Genomic DNA, 27458 nt, shown 5'->3' with positions numbered 1-27458 from the left:
GCCTTCCCCTAGAGCCAGCGCCTTGAATTTGGACTTCTAGTCTCCTAAATTGTGAGAAAATAAATTTGTTTGTTAAAGCCATCCACTGTGGTATTTCTGTTATAGCAGGACTAGATAACTAAGACAGAATTTGACTTCGAGAGTGCAGTCCTGCTCTAACAGATACCTAAAATGTGGAAGCAGTTTTGGAATTGGGTAATGAGTAGAGGCTGGAAGAATTTTAAATTCTAAGGTGCCTAATAGTAAAGGCTAGATTTTTCTGAAGAGACTGTTGGTAGAATTATGGATGCTAAAGGCAATTCTGGTGAGGGCTCAAAAAGAAGTGCAGCTATAACAGAAATGGTACAAGAGGATGGCTTTAACAAACCAGGAATTTACTTTCTCACAATTTAGGAGGCTAGAAATCCAAATTCAGAGCTCCAGCTCTAGCGGAAGGTTTTCTCTGTCGGCTCTGGAGGAAGGTCCTCCTCTCTTCAGCTTCTGCTTCCTCAGAGATCTCCGTGTGTCTTGGCATCTATCTTACCCCCTCTCTCTTGCTAGTTTGCATTTAATCTCTTTTATATCTCAAAAAGATTAACTCAGGATACACCCCATACTAATTCTGCCTCATTAACATAAACATCTTTCTGGTATTTTCTGTTTTCAGCTAGGATCCATCTGACATCAGCGATGAGACTAATAAAGCAGCTGCTCATGCCAGCTGGGGAACTTCTCAGGGGTCTCACCACTTCAGGAGTGAAGAGGTTTCATAGGCAAGAACTACAGTGCCTAGCCGGGAACTGAATGGGAGTCACAGCCAGTCCTCGGGAGGGTAAGGCAGGGCCACAGAGCCAGGGTGGGACCAAGTCAAAGAGAACAGACCTTAAGTTACACCAACCACATACTTCAACAGCAGATGCGTGCAGAATTCCCAGGAGTGGGGTAAAACAACCACCCTAAGTGAAAACCAAGAATCACAAATCCAAGACTGCTATGAGGCCAGTTACCACCTTCTTCTCCCCTTACCCATTCACATTTTGAGGAGGGAAAGGACACTCCAAAACAGACCATCTAATCTACCCTTGACAAGGAGCCGAGGTATCTTTAATTGGAACGTCCAAGATTTTTCACTACCAGGGTTCATAAAGACCCTAAGATTAGCCATAGAAAATAATTGACTTTTTGAGGGGTGGATGAGGTAGGTATATTAGTGATGTGTGAGTCAGTTTGTGACCCTGATACTTTTTTTCTTTTCATGTTGTAGCTATGAACTCTAGCTCAGATGAAAAATAGATGTGGAGAAAAGTTTTTAAAAGTGCAAATATAAATAAAGCAGAATATTTCAGTACCTTTTATTTCTCATATTTTAGTAACAGGAAGGACCACATGACCTGCCCATGAGGATGGAGTCCCGGAAGCTGTGGTTCACTACTAAATATCAAAGTGTGAAGTGCTGACATGCAATACAGTTTCTTTCTGCAAACCACTTTCCTAATGACATACTTTGTTGGATTGTTATTCCACTTCAGCATACCTTGACTGGAAGGCTAATTGACTAGCAGTTTTTACTAGTCCACTGAAAGGAACAGAGCTTTAATTTCACTTGACAGACAGTTAAATGGGGGTTTTATACCACCTGGTTAGTTTAAGCCAATTGTTCCTTTGAGTGATAAATATACAACTGCCACCTATTAAAATATCTTTTAAAAACTGAAGTATGAGGACTTAAAAATAATTTATGGAAGTAGGTTGCCCCAGTGTGTAAACTACGCAGCAGTAGCAATCAGCTATTTTTGGAAGCTGTCTTAACCATTTCAGGCCACAAGGATTCTGTTCTCAGGCATGTTCTTGAAATTGTATTTCTAATGCTAATTTTCCACTTAAAACTTCATTCATACTTTCTCCCGGAGCTCCCCCTTGTGACTAGTGGCCTCCAGTTTTGAAGCAGTTTGTTGTAACAATTAAAATTTACACTCTCAGGGAGGCTCTGAGACCCCCGGGTTCTCTCTATCACTGGGCCTTGCTTAATTTTTGTAACCAATTGCTATTTTCTTCTTAGGCATTTTCTTGTTTACTGTCAGTGTTCCCATGAAAATAGGGACCTCACTGCCTTGCTTACTCCAGTACCCCGGGTTCTTAGAATTACACCTGGTTCTTGATAGGCACTCAATAAATATTTATCTAATGGATAAATTTTTGAATATTGATTGTGAAACCGTTTTTCTTTATAAGAAATTAATGAAGAAAGATCAAATGTGTGAGTTTTAATTTACACAGTATTAAAAAAAAACCTGTTGCCGTTGAGTTGATTCTGACTCATGGCAACCTCGTGTGTGACAGTAGGACTATTCTCCGTAGGATTTTTAATGGCTGATTTTTCAGAAGTAGATCACCAGGGTTTCCTTCTGAGGCACCTCTGGATGGACTGAAACTTCCGACCTTTTGGTTAGCAGCCAAGCGCCTTAACCATTTCCACCACCCAGAGACTGCTTACACAGGATAGTGTCATGCTTTTAATCAGGCTTTATCAGTTGTACTAACTGGCCCAACACAAACGGAGATGATTCCCAGAAGCCATAGTTTACTACATAAAATCCCACTGCCATCAAGCCAGTTCCAACTCATGGCCAACCCACGTGTTACATAGTAGAGCTGAGCTCCTTAGGGTTTTCTTGGCTGTAATCATTATGGAAGCAGATCACCAGGCCTTTGTTCTATGGTATCTCTGGGTAGGTTTGAACTGCCAACCTCTCAGTTAGTACTTGCAAGCAAACCATTTGCACCATCCAGGGATCTAGTTTACTACATAGAACACCCAAAATAAACTCATTTAGATAGCAAAAGTATTGAGATTATTCCACTTTAGTCCTCCGGCTCTAATAAGACTGTAATTCAGACCTTCCGTTTCCCCCTTTAAATTCAAGTTACATTTTATATCTTTTAATTGTTAGAATTATATTATTTTATATCCCTTAGTTTGTAGTAAAGCTGATGAGTTTTAACAGTATTAAAATAACAATAGCTTCCTTTACGCTTATTTATAACATTTTAAAATATCAAACTTAGCAACCCTATAGGATACTGAAGAACTGCCCCACAGGGTTTCCAAGAAGTGCCTGGTGGATTCAAACTGCCAGCCTTTTGGTTAGCAGCCGTAGCTCTTAACCACTATGCCACCAATGTTTCCGTATCAGACTTAGTCATCAGTAATTAAAACACTCAGCAGTGATTTAAGACAGAAAGAATTTAAAATTTTATCAGTAATATTATAGACTGTATATATAGATAGATAAAGGTACAGATATAGTACTTTTTATTCCATCAAAAAGAAAGTTTTGTCCTCAAATACCTTATATTTTAATTTAGGTTGTAATTTGTATAAATTATTTTAGATTTTAAAGAAATCCACCTCATTTTAAAAAATTAATGAGAGAAAGGCAACGTGAAGGTTTTAGGCCACATTTTAATTAGCTCAAAAGGTTGCTTATGAAAGTGTTCTGCTAACCAAGTTCTTTACTATTTAAAGAGAGGTAATTTTTTTTCTCCTTTAGCTTGAGAAGTCAGACCTAATAAAAGCAAATGTCATCCTAAATATTAATTTAGAGCCCAGAGCCTATGAGTTTTAAACTTCGAAATCAGTATTTTCCAAACCCTGCTATTAATGATGAATGTATTAAAAGATTGAAGTCACAACACACAGGACACCTCACAGTTGGCTGTTCCTTCTCCTTTCATAAATACGTGTAGGTGCTTAAAATTTGTTTTGTTTTTCTTCTCTCTCTCAGTGGTATGGGTGTAAGTAAATGTCTGAATAGGTACAAGATTAGTTTAGAAATTTCCCAAGCAAATTTCAGAAGAAACTATTATTCACATTGGTTTGAGAGTTTTGAAAAAGGGGGTTTCTTTTTTAGTTCTTGTCTTTCTGAATAACAACCATTGTGGAGTTTCCTCTTTAAGAATGGGCTACAGTTTGGGGAAATGAATAAATCAAAACCCACCTAATTTTGTCAGAATTCAAAATCAATAATCACTTAAATAATCATCACAATAGTGACACAATTCCTATTATAATGGTATTTGGTCTGCACAGAGAAATGTGGAAAAGATTCCCCTCACGATCTTCTTTACTGTCTTCTCGGCTTTAGCATTCTCTGATTTCAATATTAGTGATCACTCTTCTCAAGATCAGAAATGAGGATATCCTCATCTGAATGCACTGTACTGAAGTTGCTTGTAGGGTAGTAAGGATTTCTAAATCCTGCAAGTCTCCTGAAGAAACCACCATTCAGCTTGTACATGCAGAAGGAAAGTGCGGAAACGGCCAGAATTACTGTGAGTGTCACCGTTACAGCAAGAGGTACAACGCTGTGATTTGGTCCTGAAACAAGACAAGAAAGAGGAAAACTTCAATGACAATGAAATAAGACAGACACTGACTGTCACATATTTACTTTTAATTTTATTATCTGTAAGAAAAATCAAAATGTGCCAAACCTACCTTCTCCTAGGTGCTCTGGTAGAGGATGAATATCTAAAATAAAACACACAAAAATACTGAGGTGAAGTTTTTCTTTTAACTTAGTAATATTATGTCATTATTTATAGCAGGGGTCAGCAAACTATGACCAACAGACCAAATCTGGCCACCTGTTTTTATAAATAATGTTTTATTGGAACACGGCCACACATCATTTACATATTGTCTGTGGCTGCTTTTATGCTATATAGGCACAGTTGAGTCGTTGTGACAGAGACCATCTGGCCCCCAAAGCCTAAAATATCTCCTATCTGGCCCGTTATAAGAAAAGTTTGCCGACAACTGATTTATAGCATTCATCATGAGTACTCACAAACATATACGATACACTGGTTTTTTTTTTTTTTTTTTAAGCCAAAGAGTTCCCATCCAGTTTTAGCACTGTGCTGAGAACATAAATGAGTAAAATATAGACCCTGCCCCCAAGAAACTCACAGTTTTGTTGGGATCTGACATGGAGTTTGTCCAGCAATGATAACTCCCTGCCTCTATGCAAGGATTTTTATATCAGCATCTTCCCATCTTTGTGATCTCAAGAATCTTGAGAAATAAATAATAGTTCCTCCATACAAAAAGTTAGAGGGTTCCTGTTTTAGGACTTTCTACTGTAAAAATGTATCTCTTTCAAGTAGAATCTATTTGAAAATTTGCCACTAAGGTCCCTGAGGAGAAGCCCTGGTGGTACAGTGGTTAAGAGCTACTACAGTTGCTGACCAAAAGGTCGGTGGTTCGAATCCACCAGCTGCTCCTTCGAAACTCTATGGGGCAGTTCTACTTTATCCTACAGGGTCACTATGAGTTGGTTTTGAAGGGTCCCTGGGTGACTTGGCTACTAACTAAAAGGTTAATGCCTCCAGTCCACTCAGAGGCACCTCGAAAGAAAGCCCTGGTATACTGCTTCCGTAAGAGTACGGCTACTGAAAAGCCTTATGGAGCTCAGTGCTACTCTGACACACGTGGGGTCACCTGAGTTGGAACTGACTCTACGGTAATGGGTTATTTTATTTTATTCTCTTGATCAAGGTAAAAACCCAGAAAAAGATGTAGAGAATGGTCCAGTGGATCAGTGCGTAGGGGAAGTGCCTTCGTGCACTACATATGCTCATTCGCTCTTTCATAAACTTAGAAGAAACAATGGCACGACCACATTTTTTTAAAGCTTGTTTTTACAATTTAAAAATAATGTTGGATAATTTTGCATAAAATGATTGAAATCATGTGTGGTGTGCGTGTGTGTGTGTGTGCGGAGACCTCTTTAAGAAGGACTGTCAAAAGAGCATTTATTCTCAGGATAGAGGCAGTGGGCAGGTGTAGAAGGAGCACTCAGAGGCAGAAAATTTGGAATCAGTCCTCAATATAGCCTCAGTTTGGACAAGTACTTTTCTCATCTGTAAAATGCCGATATTCTATCTGCTCCACAACCTTGGAAAGTTGCTGTGAAGGATAATTGAGGTTACATATAGGAAGTTTTAAAGTAGTGTACTAACATGAGGTATTTCTGATTTGTTCCTGATGCTTAGATGCCAGTGTATTGCTTGGGCAGGCTACTTACTAAGCTTGGTCATGTTTTCCATATAGAACTGATACAGTATTGGACCTTCAAACATTGGTGCTCACATCTACCAGTTTTCTCGCTTTCATTAGACAGTCTCTATCAGTCATCAAGGCTTGTTCATTCTGTTTTCAGAATGTTGCTCCCATTTCTCTCATCCTTTTTTATTTCTAGTTCTATCACTCAAGTCACAACCTCTTCCCTTATATCCCGATGAGTGTTTACAGCCAGAGCACTATGCGTTTTCTGTCTCCTCCACCAAGAAGTTCAGCTCCTTAGCCTGGCATTGAAGGCTCTCCGTGGTCAGATCCTACATTACTGTCCAAGTTTATTCCCATCACCCCCTTACTGAGAATTCTCTGCTGTGATCTTTAGTCATGCTGGGCCCTTTGTCCAAAATGCCCTTCTTCCTCTGTTGCAACTCCTCAGATTCTCCTCATCTTTTGAGATTCCAAAGTCCGCCTTCCTGTCTGAAGCCTTCCCCAACAGCACAGGCCACACCAATGCCCCTTTCTTTATGATACTGGCATCCAGAAATGGTTGCGATCATTATAAATATCATTCACTGTCAATGATGTTCATTTGGACATCCCAGCTTAGATATGTCTGCTATTGTTTGTCATTAACCAGAATTTTCTGGCTTAGATTTCTAAAATTATTATTTTTTAGTCACTACAAACTGTTTAGGTCAAGATGAAGTTAAAATCTGACTTTTATGACCTATTAGGGCTTGCAACAGAGAATTCTACTTGTCCTCGACAAAGATATCCAGGCCTAGAATATATTTCCTGGAACAAAAATGATCCTTAAAAATTCCAAGTATCAGTCATCAGAATTGCTCCTTTACATTTCTAGCTCTATTTGCTTGAGATAAACTGCTTTTGCCCATTAGATAAACAGCTGCAGTGACACAAGAAAGCCATATAGTCTTCGTGTTGCTTTATAATGATTTTTTTCTTCATATCAGGAGCTGTAGTGATCTCTGACTTGTTCGACATAGAACAAGATGATAACGTTAGAATCTATCTGAATACTCCCTGAATACTTGGATTTGAAAACCTTTAAATGCTAAAGAGGCGTGACAATATTAGACAGGGTAGAATCAAAATGAAGAATTACCTTCTGACTAGACTCACCTGCCTCCATTTTACATATGAAGCCTTTTTTTTCTTGACATGGGGATAATTGCCACAGTCCCTCCGGGATCCTCAGGGCAACACACAGATGGGGTTTGAAGAGATCCATCTCTGGTTCTCGAACACCCCAGTTTGACTGGTCTGTGGGAGTTCCATCAAACCACTTTATGGTGTCATCTGTGGGAAAATTGCTAACTTTTTATGAATTATACTAAGACTGGAATGAACCATAAAAAGCAGCACCCAGATTTAATGAGACTCTCTTCTTACTTGTCAAAGAGTAGGTATTAATAAAGTTGCCTTGTGAACAACCCTGTATCTGTTTTAGATATACTGTTCTAATTTAGTTCACTTAGGATGTCCTGTTTTGTACTGTAATGGTTTGAATTTTAAAATATCCCATGTCATTATAGTAAATTTAAAGAAAATCATTTAATAAACTAATCAATTTGAAGAAAAGTCCTTGGAAGTCCTAACATCTATATCATTGTAAAATGGCTCATTTTCGAAAAGAATTTCATAGTGAGTTTCTTAAAATAGCAAGCCAGTAATGTGTCATGGGGAGAGGGTGGGGTGGGGTTGGGTGGGAGAGGTCCATTCCATGTGAAGGCAGTAAGGAGGTGCATTGTCTGAAAAGAATTTTAAATCAACAGTAAAACTTATTAAAAGTTAGTCTGTTTTTTAGGCTTCTAGGTGGTGCAGACCACTAACCACTAAGGCCAAAGATGAAGAAAATGAAGATTTTTAGCAATTTCTTCAGTCTGAAATTGATCGAACATGCTATCAAGATGCATTGATAAATACTAGTGATTGGAATTCAAAAGCTGGAAACAAAGAAGGATCAGTAGTTAGAAAATATGGCCTTGATGATAGAAATGATGCCAGATATTGCGTGATAGAATTTTGCAAGACCAATGAGTTCTTCATTGCAAATGCCTTTTTTCAACAACATAAATGGTGACTATACACATGGACTTTTCCAGATAGGATACACAGGAATCAAACTGACTACATCTGTGGAAAGAGACGATGGAGAAGCTCAATATCATCAGTCAGAACAAGGCCAGGAGCTGACTGCAGAACAGACCATCAGTTGAAGCTGAAGAAAATTAAAACAAGTTCATGAGACCCAAGGTATAACCTTGAGTTTACCCTACCTGAATTTAGAGACCATCTCAAGCATAGATTTGATGCATTGAACACTAATGACTAAAGACCAGAAGAGTTATGGGATGACATCATACATGAAGAAAGCAAAAGATCATTAAACAGACAGGAAAGAAAAAAAAGACCAAAAGGTATGTCAGAAGAGACTCTGAAACTTGTTCCTGAACATAGAGTAGCTAAAGCGAATGGAAGAAATGATGAACTAGAGAAGACAAACTAAAGTATTATAATGACATGTGCAAAAACCAGGAGATAGAAAACCAAAAGGGAAGAATGTGCTCATCTATGCCAGGAAATGTGGAAGATAGCTACCTGGCCAGCCAACTGGAAGAAATCCATATTTGTGCCCATTCCAAAGAAAGGTGATGCAGCCAAACGTGGAAATTATTGAACAATATCCTCAATATCATGAACAAATAAAATTTTGCTGAAGATTATTCAAAAGCAGTTGCAGCAGTACAGAGAACTGCCAGAAATTCAAGCTGGATTCAGAAGGGGATGTGGAACCAGGGATATCATTGCTGATGTTAGATGGATCCTGGCTGAAAGCAGAGAATACCAGAAAAATGTTTACCTGTGTCTTATTGATTATGCATAGGCAGTCCACTGTGTGGAGCATAACAAATTTTGGATAATGTTCCAAAGAATGGGAATTCTAGAACAGTTAACTGTGCTCATGTGGAGTCTGCACATAGACCAAGAGGCAGTTGCTTGAACAGAATGAGGGGATACTGTGTGGTTTAAAAGTAGGAAAGATGTGTGTCAGGGTTGTATCTTTTCACCATGTTTATTCAAACTGTATGCCGGGCAAATAATCGGAGAAGCTGGACTGTATGAAGAAGAATGGGGCACCAGGATTGGAGGAAGACTCCTTAACGACATCCGACATGCAGATGACACAAGCTTGCTTGTTGACACTGAAGAGGACTTGAAGCACTTACTGATGAAGATCAGAAACTACAGCCTTCAATATGGATTACACCTCAACATAAAGACAACAAAAATCCTCACAACAAACCAATAAGTGACCTCACGATAAATGGAGAAAATATTGAAATTGTATAGGACTTCATCTTATTTGGATCTACAATCAATGCCTATGGAGCAGCAGTCAAGAAATCAAACAATGTATTGGCATTGGGCAGATCTGCTGCCAAATACCTCTTTAAAGTGTTAAAAAGAAAAAATGTTCAGTCTCTGTCAGACCAGTAAGTCTTGTCTTTTTTTTTTGTTTTTTGTGAGTTAGCATTTTGTTCTACATTTTTCTCCAGCTCTGTCCGGGACCCTCTATTGTGATCCCTGTCAGAGCAGTTGTTGGTGGTAGCCGGGCACCATCTAGTTGTGCTGGACTCAGTCTGGTGGAGGCTGTGGTAGAGTATGGCCCCAGACACCCTTATAGCTCAGTACTGAAGTCACTCCTGAGGTTCACCCTTCAGCCAAAGATTAGAAAGGCCCATTAAACAAAATGAGAGTAAATGGGCACACGAGCCCAGGGGCAAGGACAGGAAAGCAGGAGAGGATAGGAAAGCTGGTAATGGGGAACCCAAGGTCAAGAAAGGGAGAGTGTTGACAAGTCCTGGGGTTGGCAACCAATGTCACAAAACAATATGTGTATTAATTGTTTAATGAGAAACTTGTTTGCTCAGTAAACCTTCATCTAAAATACAATAAAAAATTAAAAATAAAACATCCATATGAGACCAAAAGGTCAACAATTACTCTAAAGCAAAGTTGAAAAGATAAAGGGGCAGGGAAACTAGAGTACTAGAAATGGAACAACCAGAATGCAATTAAAGAGAATGGTGACACATTGTGAAAAATGTAATGTCGCTGCACAGTTTGTATAGAAATTGTCAAATGGGAACCCAATTTGCTGTGTAAACTTTCACTGAAAACACAATAAAATACTAAAAGAAAAAAAAAGAGAGAGAGAGAAGGTGTCACTTTGAGGACTAAGGTGCGCCTGACCCAAGCCATGATATTTTCAATCACCTCATGTGCATGAGAAAGCTGGACAAAGAATAACGAAAACTGAAGAAGAATTGATGCCTTTGAATTATAGTGTTGGTGAAAAACATTAACTATGGACTGCCAGAAGAACGAACAAATCTGTCTTGGAAGAAGTATAGCCAGAATGCTCCTTGAAAGCAAGAATGGAGAGACTTTGTCTCACATACTTTGGACATGTTATCAGGAGGGATCAGTCCTTGGAGAAGGACATCATGCTTGGTAAAGTAGAGGGTCAGCAAAAAAGAGCAAGACTGTCAATGAGATGGATGGACATAGTGGCTGCAACAATGTGCTTAAGCATAACGATTTTGAGAATGGTACAGGACCGAGCAGTGTTTTGTTCTGCTATACACAGGGTCACTATGAGTTGACACGGACTCAACGGCACCTAACAACAACATGGTGGTGCAAATGGCTTGCACTGGACTGCTAACCTGAAAGGTTGGTGGTTCCAACCTACCCAGGGGTACTGTGGAAGAAAAGACCTGCATTCTCCTTTCTTTAAGATTATAGCTGGAAAACTTCATGGAGCAGTTCTACTCTGTAACACTTGGGGTTACCATGAGTCAGAATTGATTCAACGGCAACTAACAATAACAGTCTGCTTCTTATTAGGGTCGCTATGATTTGGAATTGACTCGATCACAGCGGGTTTGGTTTTGGTTATGAGTTGGAATCAAGTCAACAGCAATGGATTTGGATTTTGTGTGTGTGTGTGTGCTCACAATTCTAAACAATGTCAGTGATCAAATATTTTCAGTATTTTAAGATCAAATACACCTCCCATCTTGGTATACACTATAACAAGCTTTCCATTGCCAAATAAAATTATTTTCTTTAGAAGTACTTTTCAATTACCATCCATTAAATAAAGACCATCCTATTCTCATTTTATTACAAATTCTGGTTTATATGATTAACAAATAATAAGTCTAATAGAACAATTTATCCCTGAAACATTTCTATAACTCTATTGTGCTTTTATACTATTTAGAAACCTGGGGTATTTTCAAGTAAATATGGTTTTCTTATGCTGTGACAAGGCCTGTGAAGACAAAGTCCAAGTCAAGCATTTTTACAACATGAAACCAAGTATAAGATAACCCTAATGTTGTTATTTAGTTTGTTTTTATTTTTGGGATTTTGGAATTATTTCAAAGGGATAGAAGGTATAGAAAAGGATTAGCAATATTGTCATTGGAAGAAAGAGTTCTAGGAATCATGCTATTTTTTCACAGCGAATATTGTACCTAAGGAGACTTTTCTGGTTCATAGATGCCATTATCATCAGCCTTAACAACTGTGTATCTATTTATGCCCTCTTTTCTTCTCTACCCAAATCACTTACTGTTAGTATCAAATTGAGCGTTCAACCAAACCATCTGGACAGAAGAACCAAACTCTACAAGCTCTTCTAGGAGAAATGTATTTTCAGCCTCATCTTTGATTGTTAAAAGGTTAGATCCTATAAATGAGACAAATAGCAAGTGAACAAGTAATTATGTTTACACATAAACACAATTTTAATAATGTCTTCTCATACCATCATCTATAAAGTCCAGGCTTTGGAAACTGAAACTTCCCATTGTATATAAGTGATTTTTTATTTAAAATTTTAAGTAAAACCACATTTATGGAAAGATACAAGCTTGCACCTAAGAAGTTAGAAGTGTAGAATAATAATTTTAGGGAACATTAAAAATTCATAATTCAAATGCACTTAAAAGGAACACATTTTTGGGAAAGTGCAGTATCCTGAGATATCATCTTTGGTTTTCAAATTCTACCCTGGACCATGAGTTTTATATATTCAAGCACACAAATTCAATAGTATTTATTTTTTCAACTGTTTTTGTTGTTCCTAAAGTCACTAAATAATCAGAGAAATGAAGAAAACCACATTCTTTACTGAAATGTCAAGAAAGAGCACATTGAAAGAATTTTACCATCACAAAAGAATTACCTTCCTTTTTGCAAAATTCATGAGCAGCCTCAAAACTCATACTGTCTAGGACTGTAGAAAAACTGTAGCAATTACTTTTAAATTTTATCCAGGGAATAGATGTCTCCGAGCACAACTCTTGGTGTTCAAATGGTCTTGTCTCTATGAACAAAAATCAGTTACGATTTCAGGGTGGTAGTTGTGTTCATGTATTGAGATAAACATTGCATTACATTCTATGAAAGACCAAGATAAGTATATGTAATGAGATTTTTATGGTAATAGTCAGAAAGATTGGGTTTAATGTAAATGATTACAAAACCAAGACTGGTTTATAGCATCTCTGGCAGAAATAATCTTTTCCTAAACATAACAGGGTGCCTTAATGCATGGTTTCATGGGCTTAGTTTGGGTGCTGCCTGGGTGAGGGTGGTTGTCTTTCATGTTTCTGATTAGTATCCTAGAAGTTGGAACAACTGGGCTGATGTGATTCATAGAAACACTGACAGCTGAATGATGATGACAAAAGGGGCTTTCAAGCAGCCAAATGCTTAACCACTGCACCACCAGGGCCCCTTCAATGAGTTAGTGGCTGTTAGTGCCTGATAATCATTAACTACTAAATAAATACAATGTTATTAAAAGAGGCAGCCTTGGTGGCATAGTGGTTAAGAGCTCAGCTGCTAATGAGAAGGACCACTTTATGGTGCTTTGGAAGCAGAATCAGCTTTTCCAAAATATATGGCTATCATTTACATTTTCATCATTAATTATTTGATCAGAAGTTACATAATGTGTATGCTATTTGATTTATAATATCTAACTTGTAACATATGCATCTAAATTACTAAATGAGAGACTGAAAAGAAGACCAGCTTATGTTACCGACGCTCATTGTGCCCACAATAGTAATCAAGGGAGAGGTGACTTGGTGTAATGGGATGCACAGTGCATCAGTGAGTGAGGAAGGGTGGCTTCCAATCCTAGTGCTGCTGATGGACAGCTGTGAGATCCTCAGGAAGCTATTTAATGTTTTGACGTTAAGTTTCATCTTTAACACAAAGGGGTTGGGCCAGGCAGACTTTAAATGTAAATGAGATAAGTTATACAAAGTGCAGGGCTTGGCATATAGTACATATCCAAACAGTATCAACTATCATAATTATAGTCAGCATTATTATTGTAGCTCTAGAATCCTATTAGCCTTTAATTTAAACATAATCTTCAGTCTGGTATCCAAGACCTTCCATACATGCTCCCAACTTGCCTTTCTAGCCTCATTTCCCTGTAACCTGTGATGCGGCCAAATCTCAGCATCAGTTTTGCCTTAAACACACCCAGTTCTTTCTTCCTTCCACGTCTGTGCCCAGGCTTTTCTGCTCGGAATGCCTCTCGGCGTCCGTCATTGCTTGCTTGCATCCCACCCATTCTTTAAGGTCCATCTCCATCAGCATGTCTTTCAAAAAAACTTTCTACATCCTCCAAATGGATATGATGTTTTTTTTTTTTTTTTCCTCCAGCTCTCATATCACTGGCTACCTCTCTTAGATCATTTGGCAGCCCTACCTGGTGTAGCAGTTATTTGTCTTAACAACACTGACAGTATCAAAGGCTTCTTGAGGGCAAAAAAACTTCTTACGACTCATCTCCATATCACCTGCTTAGCACAGTGCCTTGCACATAGTAGGTACACAGTAAGGATTTCTTGAGTTGAATGAAATTGAACCCACCAGTGGGCACATGACAAATGGCTCCTTGGAGAAATGACTCGCAGGCTGTGCTGCTCCAGCGTCCGCTGGTGTCGGCAAAAACACAGTCACCCAGGAAGGCTGACTCCTCGTCTTTCCAATAAGTGAAAGAGGATTTGGTGCCATCAAACCAGTCAAAATTAAGACCATTCTGTAGAGGGAAATTGAGCCATCATTTCCTTGTCAAGACCACTGGTCACATAACCCAAAGCTGTCTGAGCATCCCATACCTCACACACAGACTTGTATTTCCACACCTCTTTTACAGGCAACTTGTGGATATGGCCTGACAAAAAGAATTATCTGCCACAAATCACATCTTTTTTTAATTTGGAGACTCCTTGGTCCTCTGCCACCATATTTTCCCAGTAAGCAATAGGAGTAAAATTCAATCAATACCTTGTTCTTTACGCCAAAATAAATTTCAGATTGATCAAAGATTTAAATGTAAAATTGAAATCATAAAAGTGTTTAAGAAAATGTAGCTGACTTTTTAGTACTCTTGGTGTTGGGAAAATCTTCCCAAGTCTGATACAAAATCCAGAGGCCATAAAGCAAAGTTGGTTATATAAGTTAAAACATTCTGTAATACAAAAATACAAAAAATAAAACTCAAAACGGGAAAAATAGCTCTTATTGACTAACTTACTTAAAGAACTCTCAGAGACCAAAAGGAAAAAGACACACACACATACACTCACACACAGAAAATGGGCAAAGAACTCAAGTAGTAAGTTCAAAGAAAAAATTAAAATGTCCAATAGCATGTAAAGATACTCAATCACCTTTATACTTAACGGATATTTGTTAAAACAATGATTAAATACCATTCTTTTGCCCATCCCGCTGGCAAGGACTAATGTTTTGATAATACCCAGGGTTGGCAAAGATGTTGGGAAGCCAGATATAACCAAAACACTGTTATTGGCATGTAAATTGGTGCAAACTTTTGGAAGGCAATTTGGCACTGCTCATAAAAAGAAAAAAAAAATTTTTTTTATGAAAATTTAAAGCCCACTCAGTAATTTCACTTCTGGGAATTCATCCTACTTGCACAAGGATATTTGTTGTGCCTTGTTTGTAATTGTGAAAAACTGGGAAGAACCCCAATGTCCATTTACAGGGGAATGGTTTAAACAAACTGTGGTATATCCTTACATGCCCCTGTCACAAATAATGAGTTAGATTTTTATGTGCTGATATGAAAAGCTGCAAAAGGCATTTTAAATAAAAAAGCAAGTAGTATGATGCCACTCGTGTTTAAAAATGATATACATAGTCATCTCTTAATGTGTATATATGTGTATATGTAGAAAATTTCTAGATGACACACAAGAAACTACAGTGATTAACTTTGTGGAATAAAACCAGGCATAGGTTTAGAAAAGATTTTATGTTTCTCTAAAAAGGTTTTACTTTTCCAAGCACATCCCTGGTGGGGGGTGGAAACCCATATATTAAATTTCAAGGAGTACTGAACTAATTAATAAGCAAATTTCTTGGTAGGACGCATGATTCACTTTTTCTTGGGGATGCCTTAATGCGACAAATTGCCCCCATACAGGCGCTTCAGTTTACAGTGTGTTCCAATGCACACATGAAGCAGTATCCTGGAAAACTCAAAAATTCTCAGAGAACCTTTGAAGGACATTAATATTCAGAAGTTAGTCAAGTGGATGTTTACCAAAAAAAAGGTGTATACCCTTATTTTGTAGTCATGGTCAGTAGTTATTGTATAAAGAAATTATTTAAATCACATTTCTCTTATTTCCGAGAATATTTTTGTGTGGTAAATTCAGTGGTCATATCATTAGGGGGTAAATGTGAAACTTAATCTTGAAAGGGTATTCCAAGGGATTTAGGGCACCTACATCTTCAGTGAACAGTCCAATCCAGTGGGCATGTCCTAGCCGGTTGAGGATAACTGTCAGGAAGGACTGGTGATACTGGTCTGTAATGCTAACCAGTTCTGCTCCATGCATCAGGCAGGTTTTCATTGCTGTATACCAAGTCATATTTGCATTAATTACTTTGTAAGTCCTGTTTCCATATTCTAAAGTATCGGGGATTGGATACATATCAGATGTATTTACATCATGTCCAGAAGTATCTAGAACAAGAACAAGAACAAAAATCATTTGCAGCATCTGGATGAGAAAGGGGGAGGCTGAGTTTAGCAAGAACCTCTGTCACCATGATCCATGCTGACACACATGGGGTCCATGAGTTGGAATCAACTCAATAGTACCCGGTTGTTACAATCAGGTAATTTTTCTTCCCAGAATTGACTATTTCAAAATGAAGACACTATCTGAAATTGTAGGCAATGCTAAAGAATTAGAACACTTAGAAAATGTAATGACTGGTTTCTTCAAAATTATAAACATATACTGAAACACTTCTGGAAGATTTCACCTTTTTGAAGATCCCTTGTCAACGTAATTACTTTTTGGTGGAACTGATGGCGATCTTCTCAGGCAGGTTTCACTCCACTAGCTGCACTCAGCCAAGCACAGGCTGCTTTAGCAGAACTTAATACTTCCTAATAAAATACTGACATGTATTATGTAGTCACATGTTGTACTGCAAGCATAATTTTACAAGTGGATGTTCTCAGATACAACACTCAATTAATCTTTTCAGACAATATGATAGTCATCATCATATTTAAAGTTTACATGTGCAAATTCTAAGAATTTTTTTTAAATTAGGTAAATGCTCAGAAATAAAGACAATTCTTATTTTTTAAAAAGTTACTATTAATGCCTCATCTGTCAGAGTCAAGGTTTATAAGTTAAAAGGCAGTGTTTTCACACACACGGTCATTAGTGCTTATGTGTTCATGAAGGCTGTGATCATGTGAAAACCAAGCCCGTGCTTTATGTACAGGTGTTTCTCCTTCAATATGTATGTTTGACTTTTTGTTCTGTATTATATTGTGTACTAGGATAAACTCAGTTTAGAAAACCTAAAACGTAAGTTTCCAAACTCTGATCCAGGGTGACTTGTATTCCTCCCTGTATACTGGTTTTATTACATGGGCAAATTAGTTAATCTCTCTAAACCTCAAATTTCTGGTCTACAAGAAATTAGAAAGCCCCCCCTCCCTCCCTGCTTAGAAGGGTATGGGGAAAATTAAGTGAGATATGCATATACGGCACATACTATAGTACCTGGGACACAGAGGCACCTCAATACATGTTGGTTTTGCTCCCCTTTCCTCCTTTTACCACATTCCCCCCAATAAAAATGGCAAAGTGGGAATTTGACTTTTCCCTGAAAATGTGACCTCAATAGGGCAGTAATACACACTGTAAAACCAAAGTGAAATTAATCTATTTACTAACTAAACTGTGATAGATCACACTTTTATCATCCATTTACTCTTTGTAGAAATCTATTTGTCAGTCAACATATTGAATTTATGGTTATTGACATAATATAATACCAAAGTAGCTATTTTAAAATTATAAAAATTAGTAAAATTAAAGTTACTGAGAGTCTCCATATATGTAACCTGAATACCAGTTTGAAGGGATTGTTTTTTCCCCACTAAATTACACATCTGTATTTTTACATATATGAATTTCTCCCTATGTAACACGTGCTATTAAGTTTAGAAACATGGGTAACTTTGAGCTACATGAATTTGCTACCCATTGTCCTGCAACAGAAAGATCTGTTGAAAGCCAAGTTCCAAATCTGGGGACTTGACTTTGACCTCATTTTTCTTTTCCAGATTTCTTCATGTTTTCAGATGGATAAGAGGTTTTAGGTTCTGAGCCAAATGTAAGCACATATTTATCTGGCAAATAGAGAAGTGGAGCAGAACTTGGGGGGTTTCATTGTAGGCCACAAGAGTTTGTGTAGTTCAGTAAGTTTGTTGTGTAGTTAATTTCTAGCATATAATAAAAGCAATTATCATTGCTGAGCATATTCTGGGAACTATGCTAAGCACTGTATATACATAGACTCTGTGAGACATTATTACCCCAATTTACAGATGAGGAAATTGAGGTTCAGAGAAAATAAGTAACTTGTCCAACAGATTGTTTACAGAGGTCAGATGGGGAGCCAGCCGAGATGGGAATTCCAGTGTCTGTGCTAAACCACCACTACTCTATACTGTCTCCCCCCAAAAATACATAATTTTCGTTACAAAAATATCAAAGAGAGAAAGTGGTCAGAGAGTAAATTCCAAAAAGGTATCAACATCAAAGTAGTAGAATAGAATCATTGTACTTTACTGAGACACCTTGAGTGTGCTACTTATTTTTTCTAAGGCTCAAATTCTCAGCCATAAAATGGGGAGAATTTTACCTTCTTCAATGAATTGTGAGGATTTTATGGCATAATGTTTATAACACCAAGGCCCAGCGAGCGCTGGGTACATCGTAAGTGTACAAGTACATTGTATATTGCTATTCTTTCCCAACAAGGCTCTGCTCTTCCCATAACACTCTTGCTATACCTGATCTAAGGAGCCCGGTGTTACGGTGGTTAAAGCACTCGACTCCACTGCTAACCAAAAGGTCGACGGTTCAAACCCACCAGCTGCTCTGTGGCAGATTTACAGCCTTGGAAACCCTATGGAGTTGCCAACTTGACGGCAGTGGGTTTGGTATACCTGATCTAGTGTCTTCTTTCAGTTCCTGACCACTATTATATTTAAGTGATAACTGTGAACCATGAGAAGGAACCCTGATACCTTAGTGGTTAAGCGCTAAGCCATTAATTGAAAGGCCAGCAATTTGAACCAGGACCAAACTTCCGTAAAACTGATTTTCTGAGTATGGGTTGACACTGGATATCATTAAAGGGTTCACATGCATATAACATTAAGAACTTTAATTCATATTCCAAATAAGCACGTATATGTTAGTCTGCTCCAGCCACAAACTATGGCTTTCGAGGGTGGCATAGTATAGGGAGCCTAACTAAAGAACCCAAACTCATTGCCGTCGAGTTGATTCCAACTCACAGCAACCGTATAGGACAGAGTTGAACTACCCTGTAGAGTTTTCCAGGAGTGGCTGGTGGGTTCAAACTGCCAACCTTTTGGTTAGCAGCTGAACACTTTACCACTGGGCTGCCAGGGCCCCATAGGGAGCCTAACACCCAGTAAAAGCACAATAGATGTTAGCTATTGTGGTTGTTGTTATTGCTTTTATTTTTATTACTAAAGGTCATACTATCTATAATAGTATGGCTTTGGTGTTTCCCACCAGAAGCCCCTGTGGTTTTTTGGTCATCAGATCCGGAAAAACGGCTGTATGCTGTATTTAGTGGCAGAAACCATTTTTTTGCTGTTGTTAACATTTTATTGTAGTTTAGGTGAAGAAACCATTATTAACGTTCCAAGAAAAAAGTGAGCATGAATTGGTTTATTTCCCCGACTCTTTTCAACACTTTTTCAATGTCTTTTTGAGTGCCTGAACAGACACAATCTCAGAACAAAGCAATAAAGTCTTTTAGCGTGACCAAAATGGATGCATAACCTTGGTCATCACCCAAGTGGCCTCTGCAGTCCCAAGAACCCCACTATAGGGCATAATCCTGCGATAGCGGAGGATTAAATGACTAAATATATGTAAATCTCAAAGAACAAGTGCTTGGCACTCTTAGCTGTGAAACTGTTTGCTATTTTTTTTTTTTAATACAGCTATGTAAAACAAATACGGAAGAGATGAGCCATTGAAATGAAGGCAATAAAAAAAAATATTTCTTACCCTGCATTTTTTCACAAACAAACCCATAACCTTTTTTTCCACAGTCCTCAAAATACCATTTTCCAGTGAAATGAAAATTAGGATTACTTGACAGCAAGGCACAGAGAGGAATGTGTTTTTGAACTTCTGTGGTATTATGACGTGGAATCTTTAAAAGAATATATAAAAGTTACCAAAAAAAAAATCTTTGAAATTTTTATTCAGGACATAATTTTCTGATTAACACACAATCACCATTCATTTATTTGCATTTAATAAGCCTGTTCACAACTCATTTCATAACCTACAAAATAAATAATTACTGTGATGACTAAAGTAATTACACTTATGGAACACACAAAAATTATATGAAATTACATAATTAAAAATACTTTACCAACAGACACACAAACTTATGCCTATAAAAACTTGAGTAAACAAGTTTTGAATAGAATCTCATGCTAAAATCATTTCTACAGAAAATAAATCTTAAAACTTACATTTATTATATCAAATGGAGACCAGTTAGAATACACTACAGACTTTCCATTTAGCCATTTTGCATAATCATCATTTTGTAACCCTATCCACACATTAGTGGTTTGGCCAAAAAGATTCATAGTAATGAAAGCTGAAAAATAGGAATATGTTACCAAATTTAATACCATATAAACCATTTGGGTATTCATCAAACTCTGTTTATAACTATGATTATATTTAAATGACAGGAAAACTTAATTACGAATCAATTGTAGTAATTGTTATTTTGTCCTTGTTAAGGTAATGTGGTCTCTTTCACTTTCATTTCACTTAAACTGACGGAAATCAGCTAGCTGAGCCTGGATTTTATTACATCAATTACAAAAAATTTCCAGTGTTCATTCATGGCCTTTCTAATGAAAAGATTTACCCACTATATTTAAGCGAGAGTGTAAAACAAACAAACCAAACCCATTGCCGTCCAGCTGATTCTGACTCACAGTGATCCTACTGGACAGAGTAGAACTGCCCCATTGAGTTTTTAAGGAATGCCTGCTGGATTTGAACTGCTGACCTTTTTGGTTAGCAGCCGTAGCTCTTAACCACTACACCACCATCAGGGTTTCCAAGCTAGAGTATACTGTTGGCTAAACATCAAATAAAAGTGTACAGGTAAGTCTCAAAGGATCTAAAAAATTACACCACACAGTTATAATAGACTATACCCCAGATTATTTTAGCCACTCAGAAATACAGATCATAAATGTCTCTATTTTTTCCTGTTATTACCAGTGAGACAAAAGACTCCAAAAATGAGCAGTTTATTAGCAATGCAGTATACTAACTTTTATAGTTGTCATGATATGAAAACAAAACCAAAAACCTTATAGGTCAAACAGAAAACTTCTGTGCCTTAGTATTGTTTTAAATGCTTGAATAAAAATGGTTATTGTGGCCTGGTTGACCACTGAATACTCTACCTTGCTCCACCTCACTTTCAATGGAGACCAGTGTCCCCCCTTCTTCAACACAGAAATTTTGAGCAGATGTCCAGTTCTTCCGATGGTTTGGATCTTTGGGGATTTTCACCAAAAGGCACTATCAAAAAAAAAAAAAAAAAGTCAAAACAAAGTGTTCGGTTTTACACATTTCTAAATAAAATTAAAATTTCCCAAAGGTGCTCTGAGGATTGCCCTCGAAAATTCTTTGAAATTTTCTTGGGCAAAAATAACCCATTTTTTTCCTTCATCTGCTCCAAAACATACAGCAAGCGCATGTGGCAGGAGTAGAAACGACGATGTGTGTTGTAGACAGGATTTCAGAACAATGCCTTTTGCTCAATGAAAAATAGTATTCCCCCCTAAAAAAAGCCAGCCTGATTGCACACTTTACAGTGGCAGATTTCATCTAAAAAAAATTGTGGGGGTGAGAACAAATAGCTTAGTTCAATTTCATTTACAAACACACTTCCTCACATTAAGTGGAAGAGGAATACAGAAGAATCAAACCACATCCGGTATTTAAATTCATTAAATACTTGGAATCAGACATTTAGTCAATAAGTCAATCAGGAAGAGCCAGAAAAGAAACGACGAGCCCAGTGGGAGGAAAAGCAGGCAAGGGCAGGACCAAGAAAATAGGAGAAGGAGAAATAAAGGGAGGCTTTGGCCAACGAGGAAACCCTGGTGGCGTAGTGGTTAAGTGCTACGGCTGCTAACCAAAGGGTCGGCAGTTCGAATCCTCCAGGCGCTCCTTGGAAACTCTGTGGGGCAGTTCTATTCTGTCCTATAGGGTCACTATGAGTTGGAATCGACTCGATGGCACTGGGTTTGGTTTGCCTGGTTTGGTTGGCCAACGATGTCAAGGAGAAAATAAAACGCTGTGAGATTTGACAATGAGAGGTTGATCATTACTCATGAGAGGATCATGTCTCACGCCTCCTTGGCAGGTAAGGCAGGGTTGAAGGAAAGCTTCCCCCATTCCTTAAAGTTCAGTGAGGAGTCCCTGGCTGGTGCAAACAATTAATGCACTAGGCTGCTAACTGAAAGACTGGAGCGTCAAGTCCACCCAGAGGTACCTGGGAAAAAAACACCTGGTGATCTACTTCTGAAAAATCAGTCATGGAAAACTCTACAGAGCATGGTTCTACTTTGACACACATGGGGTCACCATGAGTTGGAATCAACTCAGTGGCAAATGGTTTTAAAGCTCAGTGAAATTTAAACATTGATAGAGCCGGACAGAGACAGGGGAGAAGGAGAGAGAAGAGAAAATAGGCCATAATGGATCAGGCAAGGTTCCAGAGGAGCCAGGAGGGACTTTAAGCAAGGATAAAGTGAAATTTTGTGAAATTTGAGAATTTTTTCCCCTCAGGGGTATTTGACAATGTCTGGAGATATTTCTTGCTGCTAAAACTTGGAAGAAGGTTGTTACTGGCATCTAGTGGGTAGGGGCAAGGAATGCTACTAAACAGTCTACAATGCACAGAACAGCTCTCACAGCAAAGAAGTATTCAGCCCAAAATGTCAATAGTACCAAGATGATTCTTTTAAAAACTCAGTCCTGATGATGTCACTCTTCAGTTTAAAGCCCTACAGGGCTTTCCCGTTGCTCTTAGGATAAAAACAAGAAACCCTGATCTAGCCTGAAATTGAGTTACCAACTAAGAGGAAATACATCCTTTTGGTTCCCTTTACCTTGTATGTTTCACAAAGAAACTGAATTGGGTTTAAAGGAGTTTAATTTTATAACAAGTTCCCTTTTATCTATTTCTTTTCTTTTTGCCTCTTTCTTTTGATTACAAATTCCAAAGAGTGGCACCTACTAATTATTAGTAAGTCTTATCATTTAATGTGAATTCACCTTGTGTTCAGAGAGCCACACTAATGAACCATTCAAAAATACCAATGAGTCTCGTTGGTTCAGTTAGCTCAATAAATCTCTCCAGAAAAACAACCCACACACACCCCCTTAACACACACACAAAGTTTGCCTCAGCAACGATTTACCAGCTTGACTATGGAAGTGTGGCCTCCCATTACCACGACTTCATTGTTTCTAAAAGTAGAACATATTTACTAACATACTCTGAAATGGCATCATTAATAATTAAAGCAAAGCAAGATCAAGTACAGCATCTTTAATTATAAACTGTTTAGTTACGTACTAACTCGCAAAATGTGATCAGGTTTAATGCATCTCTGATTATTACTGTGATTTAAGGAGGCACTATTATATTCCAAGGAGCTCTGGTGGCACAGTGCTTTAAGAGCTCGGCTGCTGACCAAAAGGTCAGCAGTTCGAATCCACCAGGTGATCCTTGGAAACTCTATGGGGCAGTTCTGCTCTGTCCTATAGGGTTGCTAGGAGTCAGAATCAGCTCGATTTCAACAGGCTTATATTCCAAATAAGTTTGGAATATAAAATTATTTTTTGTCTCAAAGTAATTTCCAGTTCAACATTTGAATCAACTCCCCCCTACGCCGGCACCTGACACTGAATGGCACAGTTAGCCATGCATTTGCATAAGCTAGAAACCTGAGGGTCATCCTTGCCCTCCCATTCCAGCACCCCTACAACTCTACCAGTTGGACATCTCATTTCTGAAATACAACCCCCCACCCCGCCACCCCACTGTCTCTCCCTCCACCATCTTAGCCCAAGTTATAATCTTTTTCCTGGACCACTGCAGTAGCTTCCTGTTATTCTTACTCTTGCCCTTCTCCAAGCTATCCTTGGTGCTGCAGCCTGAGTGATTCTTTTCAAAACTCAGCCCTGATGATGTCACTTTTTAGTTTAAAGCCCTACAGGGAATTTCCTTTCCTCTTAGGATAAAAGTGAGAAACTAACATGACATGGCCCTTGCCTACCTCTTTAGTCAGTCTCACTTCTCACTGTTTTAGGGTCTCTATGTTTCCTTTTGTTTCTTAAATATGTCACATTCCCTCTTGCCACAGGACCTTAGCACATGCTGTTACTCCTACCTTAATGCTCCCTGCCTTCTGACCACCTCAGTCAGGTCCTCCTGTTATACACTTTTATAGAACTATATAACTCTTCTTCATGGCATTTGTCACAGTTTTAAATGATAGTCATTTTCCTGATTGATTTATTAATGTTTCCCTGCTAGTCTGTAAGCTCTGAAAGAGAAGGGCTTGTGTCTTTTTCCTCATAACTGAATTGCTACTATCCAATGTAGTTAAATGAATGAATGAATAAGTGAATAAAGTGTTAAGAATTTGAATAAATTCTAAATAGAGCATTTTTAAAGGAAAAATTATGTAATATATGAAAGCAAATATTGATGAATCCCAAACTAGATGGTGCAAAGTAGCCACTAGCATTCAGTCAAGGTTCTTGAATAAAAAGTTGTGAAGAGATGCACAAGAGTTAAGCTGGAATAATTAGAATTTCTTCCTCCCACAGCTCTAATGTGACAAGTATCTTAGACGACCCTTCCTGGAGTAATGCCTGGTCAAACACCTTTTACATCATCAAACACGGAGAAGATAATTTATGAGACACCAGAAAAGATGCTTAACTCTAAAAGGTGGATAATCAGTCAATCAACTGTTTTTTTTTTTTTTTTTTTACCTAGAAATAAAAATTAGTCTTAGAAAGTTGCCCAACAGGCAGCAAAGTTTAATGGGACGTACATAATACAGGGAAACCCACTGAGAACTGTGAAGTGAGTAATGTTTTCATTCTTATCTCCAATTTTCCTTCTGTAGCTGTATTTGTTAAACAGGAAAGACCATCGCCACTGGGCTCTCTACTCTTCTCAGCCACCAGTCCTCCTATTACCAGCTTTTCTAATAATCTGATAGACCCACTTATTCCAAGGTATGGATGACAATAAGGCAATCTCAGAAGTATTTCCCTTGAAAAGAACAAATGAAAATATTGAATCAAAGGAATGGCACTCTAATGTTGGAATTTTAGCCATCGATATTCAGGGGAAGGCAACCTGGTCGAGGAGGTATGAATGGTAACTCTGAAACTCTGCCCTATAAATGGTTACCTACTCATGAAGCCTGCTGTGACAGTATCCTTAGTAATCAAATCCTCTGAATGACTTGAGGACAAAGTTGTAAAACTATTACTGTTGAGTTGGTGGGAAAATATTGGCTGCACATTACAATTACCAAACCCATTGCTGTCAAGTCAATTCCAGCTCATAGCAACCCTATAGGACAGAGTAGAACTGCCCTATAGGGTTTCCAAGGAGCCCCTGGTAGATTCGAACTGCTGACCTTTTGGTTAGCAGGCATAGCTCTTAACCACCACACCACCAGGGTTTCTACAATCACCAAGGGAGCCTTAAAAAAAAAAATACTGATGCCTGGACTCTATGCAGATTAATTATATCAGAATCTTTGGGATGTCACCTGGTCCTTGACAATTTTTAGAAACTCCCCAGGTGATAATGAATATGTGATCAGAATTGAGAACCACTGATCTAGCTGTTGGTTATCAATAAAGATTTTTTTCGAACGCTAAACTATGTGAGCATGTTTTATTCATTCTTCATACCTAGCTTCTACTCTCATGTATGTGTCCGTGCCTTACTCACGCCCCTTTCTAGTCCTCTTAAAGGAAGCATTTGCTTGATCTTCTGCCTTGGGTTTGTTCCACTAGGCTCCATATCACTCTGTCCTATCTATGTGTGTACATACTGCCTCTATTTACACAGGAGGAAACGTGGGTTGGACATAAGCAGTGTGCATAAAAAAATTTTGGAAGGATAATAGTCAAGGTCTTAACCAAAAATGTCTACTGTGGGTTTCTAAGAATTATTCCTCTAATGTCAAGGATTTGACTTGCCATTAATCTCCTCATAATATTTCAGTTTATAAATGGCGGAAGTATGAGTTAGTAACTAGATCAGTTGTGTTCTGCTTTGGGGCTGCTCTCTGTACCAAAAATATGACTTTGAGACAAGATGGGCATTCCTTTGTATCTGTTCCCTACAGGCTGTTCCAGGATGCACTTGCTCTAACAGCTCTGAGAAATTAATTGACAAAGGTTTTGATAAAAAATTTAATAATCCTCAGTGTCCTGCTGAATGATATTAGCTACAAGTTTCTCCTACTGAAATGTATAAATAATTTACAGCTGGTGGAAAGATTTTGTAGTTTGAGAAACTAGGAAGGAGACAGAAAGAATCATATATTTAAAACTAGTGTACACCAGAGCACTATATTTAAGTTTTAGAGAACAGCTATATTTTTCTAGAAAGTGTCTCACAGTGCCACTGTGCTGATTGGATCCTGGGGCTGAGCTGATGGGTGGGGCAATTCTTAGTTCTTATACGAAGTGGCAGCTATAAGAGAGGGGCAAACCTGAGTTTGATTCCCAGCCTGACACTTACCCATTGTGAAGCTTCAGGAAAGTCACAATTTTATTAGCTCAGTCTTCTCATATATGAGGATGGGGATAGTAATTCTGTGTATTTAAAAAAATTTAATAAAATAAGAAATATCTATGGAATCCATCAGAAAAACCAGTGCCAAATAATGTAGTGGGAGCTAAACAAATGTGAGTAAAATCCAAATGGCCCCATTTCACACCATGGCAATGGGTGCAAGATCACACAGAATGAGAGGATGACATCCCAACATATCTGAACACTTAGACTGAAAACTTAGAGCAATTTCATATTAGCATATCAAATTATGACCACATTTTGGGTTTTTTAATTATCAAAAGAATGAAGAGTTAAACAATTAAATTGGCATATATTTTAATTACCTCCACCTAAAGCCTATAAATTTTTTTTTTTAAGGCCTATAAAATTATTTTACAACAAAACATAGGGAGAGGAAGAAAAGTCTAGGCCTTAACTGAAGGCAATGTCAGAAATAATGAATCTGGTTTGCAATATCCGCACTGGCATTTTTTTTTTTTTAATTCTGTACTGAAGCACCAGCTTTATAAGGCTCAAGATGAGGTCGACTGAGCTAAGTTATCAGTCGGTCAATTCACACTAAGGGCAGAGCTCTGTGCCGGCTCCAGGCAAGGAAGACGCAAAAGGGAAGACGGGGTCAGGGATCCACATAAGTTACAGGTTATTTGGGAGAGGGCCTAGACACACACACACACACACACACACCACCGAATGAAAAATTTATACAACGTGATATGAATGGCTGTGCCAGTAGTAAAAACAGAGTATTATAAAGGCTGAGGAGTGGTGTCGA

General features: G+C 38.1%; 1 protein-coding gene across 1 annotated transcript in view; it reads right to left on the bottom strand.

Moving 5' to 3' along the window:
• Nucleotides 1–3354: 3354 nt before the first annotated feature.
• The window catches only part of PLA2R1 (phospholipase A2 receptor 1), a 126492-nt gene continuing 102388 nt past the window's right edge, over nt 3355–27458 (bottom strand). Inside the window, exons 22-31 of the mRNA XM_064287449.1 lie at nt 21240–21357; nt 20280–20410; nt 19801–19948; nt 15943–16181; nt 14054–14222; nt 12345–12485; nt 11730–11846; nt 7205–7381; nt 4478–4510; nt 3355–4357 (exon numbers count right to left, since the gene is read on the bottom strand). Coding sequence (XP_064143519.1) covers nt 4143–4357; nt 4478–4510; nt 7205–7381; nt 11730–11846; nt 12345–12485; nt 14054–14222; nt 15943–16181; nt 19801–19948; nt 20280–20410; nt 21240–21357 — 1488 coding nt within the window. The 3' untranslated portion in view covers nt 3355–4142. The remainder of the gene's footprint in view (nt 4358–4477; nt 4511–7204; nt 7382–11729; nt 11847–12344; nt 12486–14053; nt 14223–15942; nt 16182–19800; nt 19949–20279; nt 20411–21239; nt 21358–27458) is intronic.

The sequence above is a fragment of the Loxodonta africana genome, chromosome 6 (assembly GCF_030014295.1).
Source record: "Loxodonta africana isolate mLoxAfr1 chromosome 6, mLoxAfr1.hap2, whole genome shotgun sequence".
Classification (NCBI taxonomy): domain Eukaryota; kingdom Metazoa; phylum Chordata; class Mammalia; order Proboscidea; family Elephantidae; genus Loxodonta; species Loxodonta africana.
This window is presented reverse-complemented; position numbering and strand designations above follow the sequence as displayed.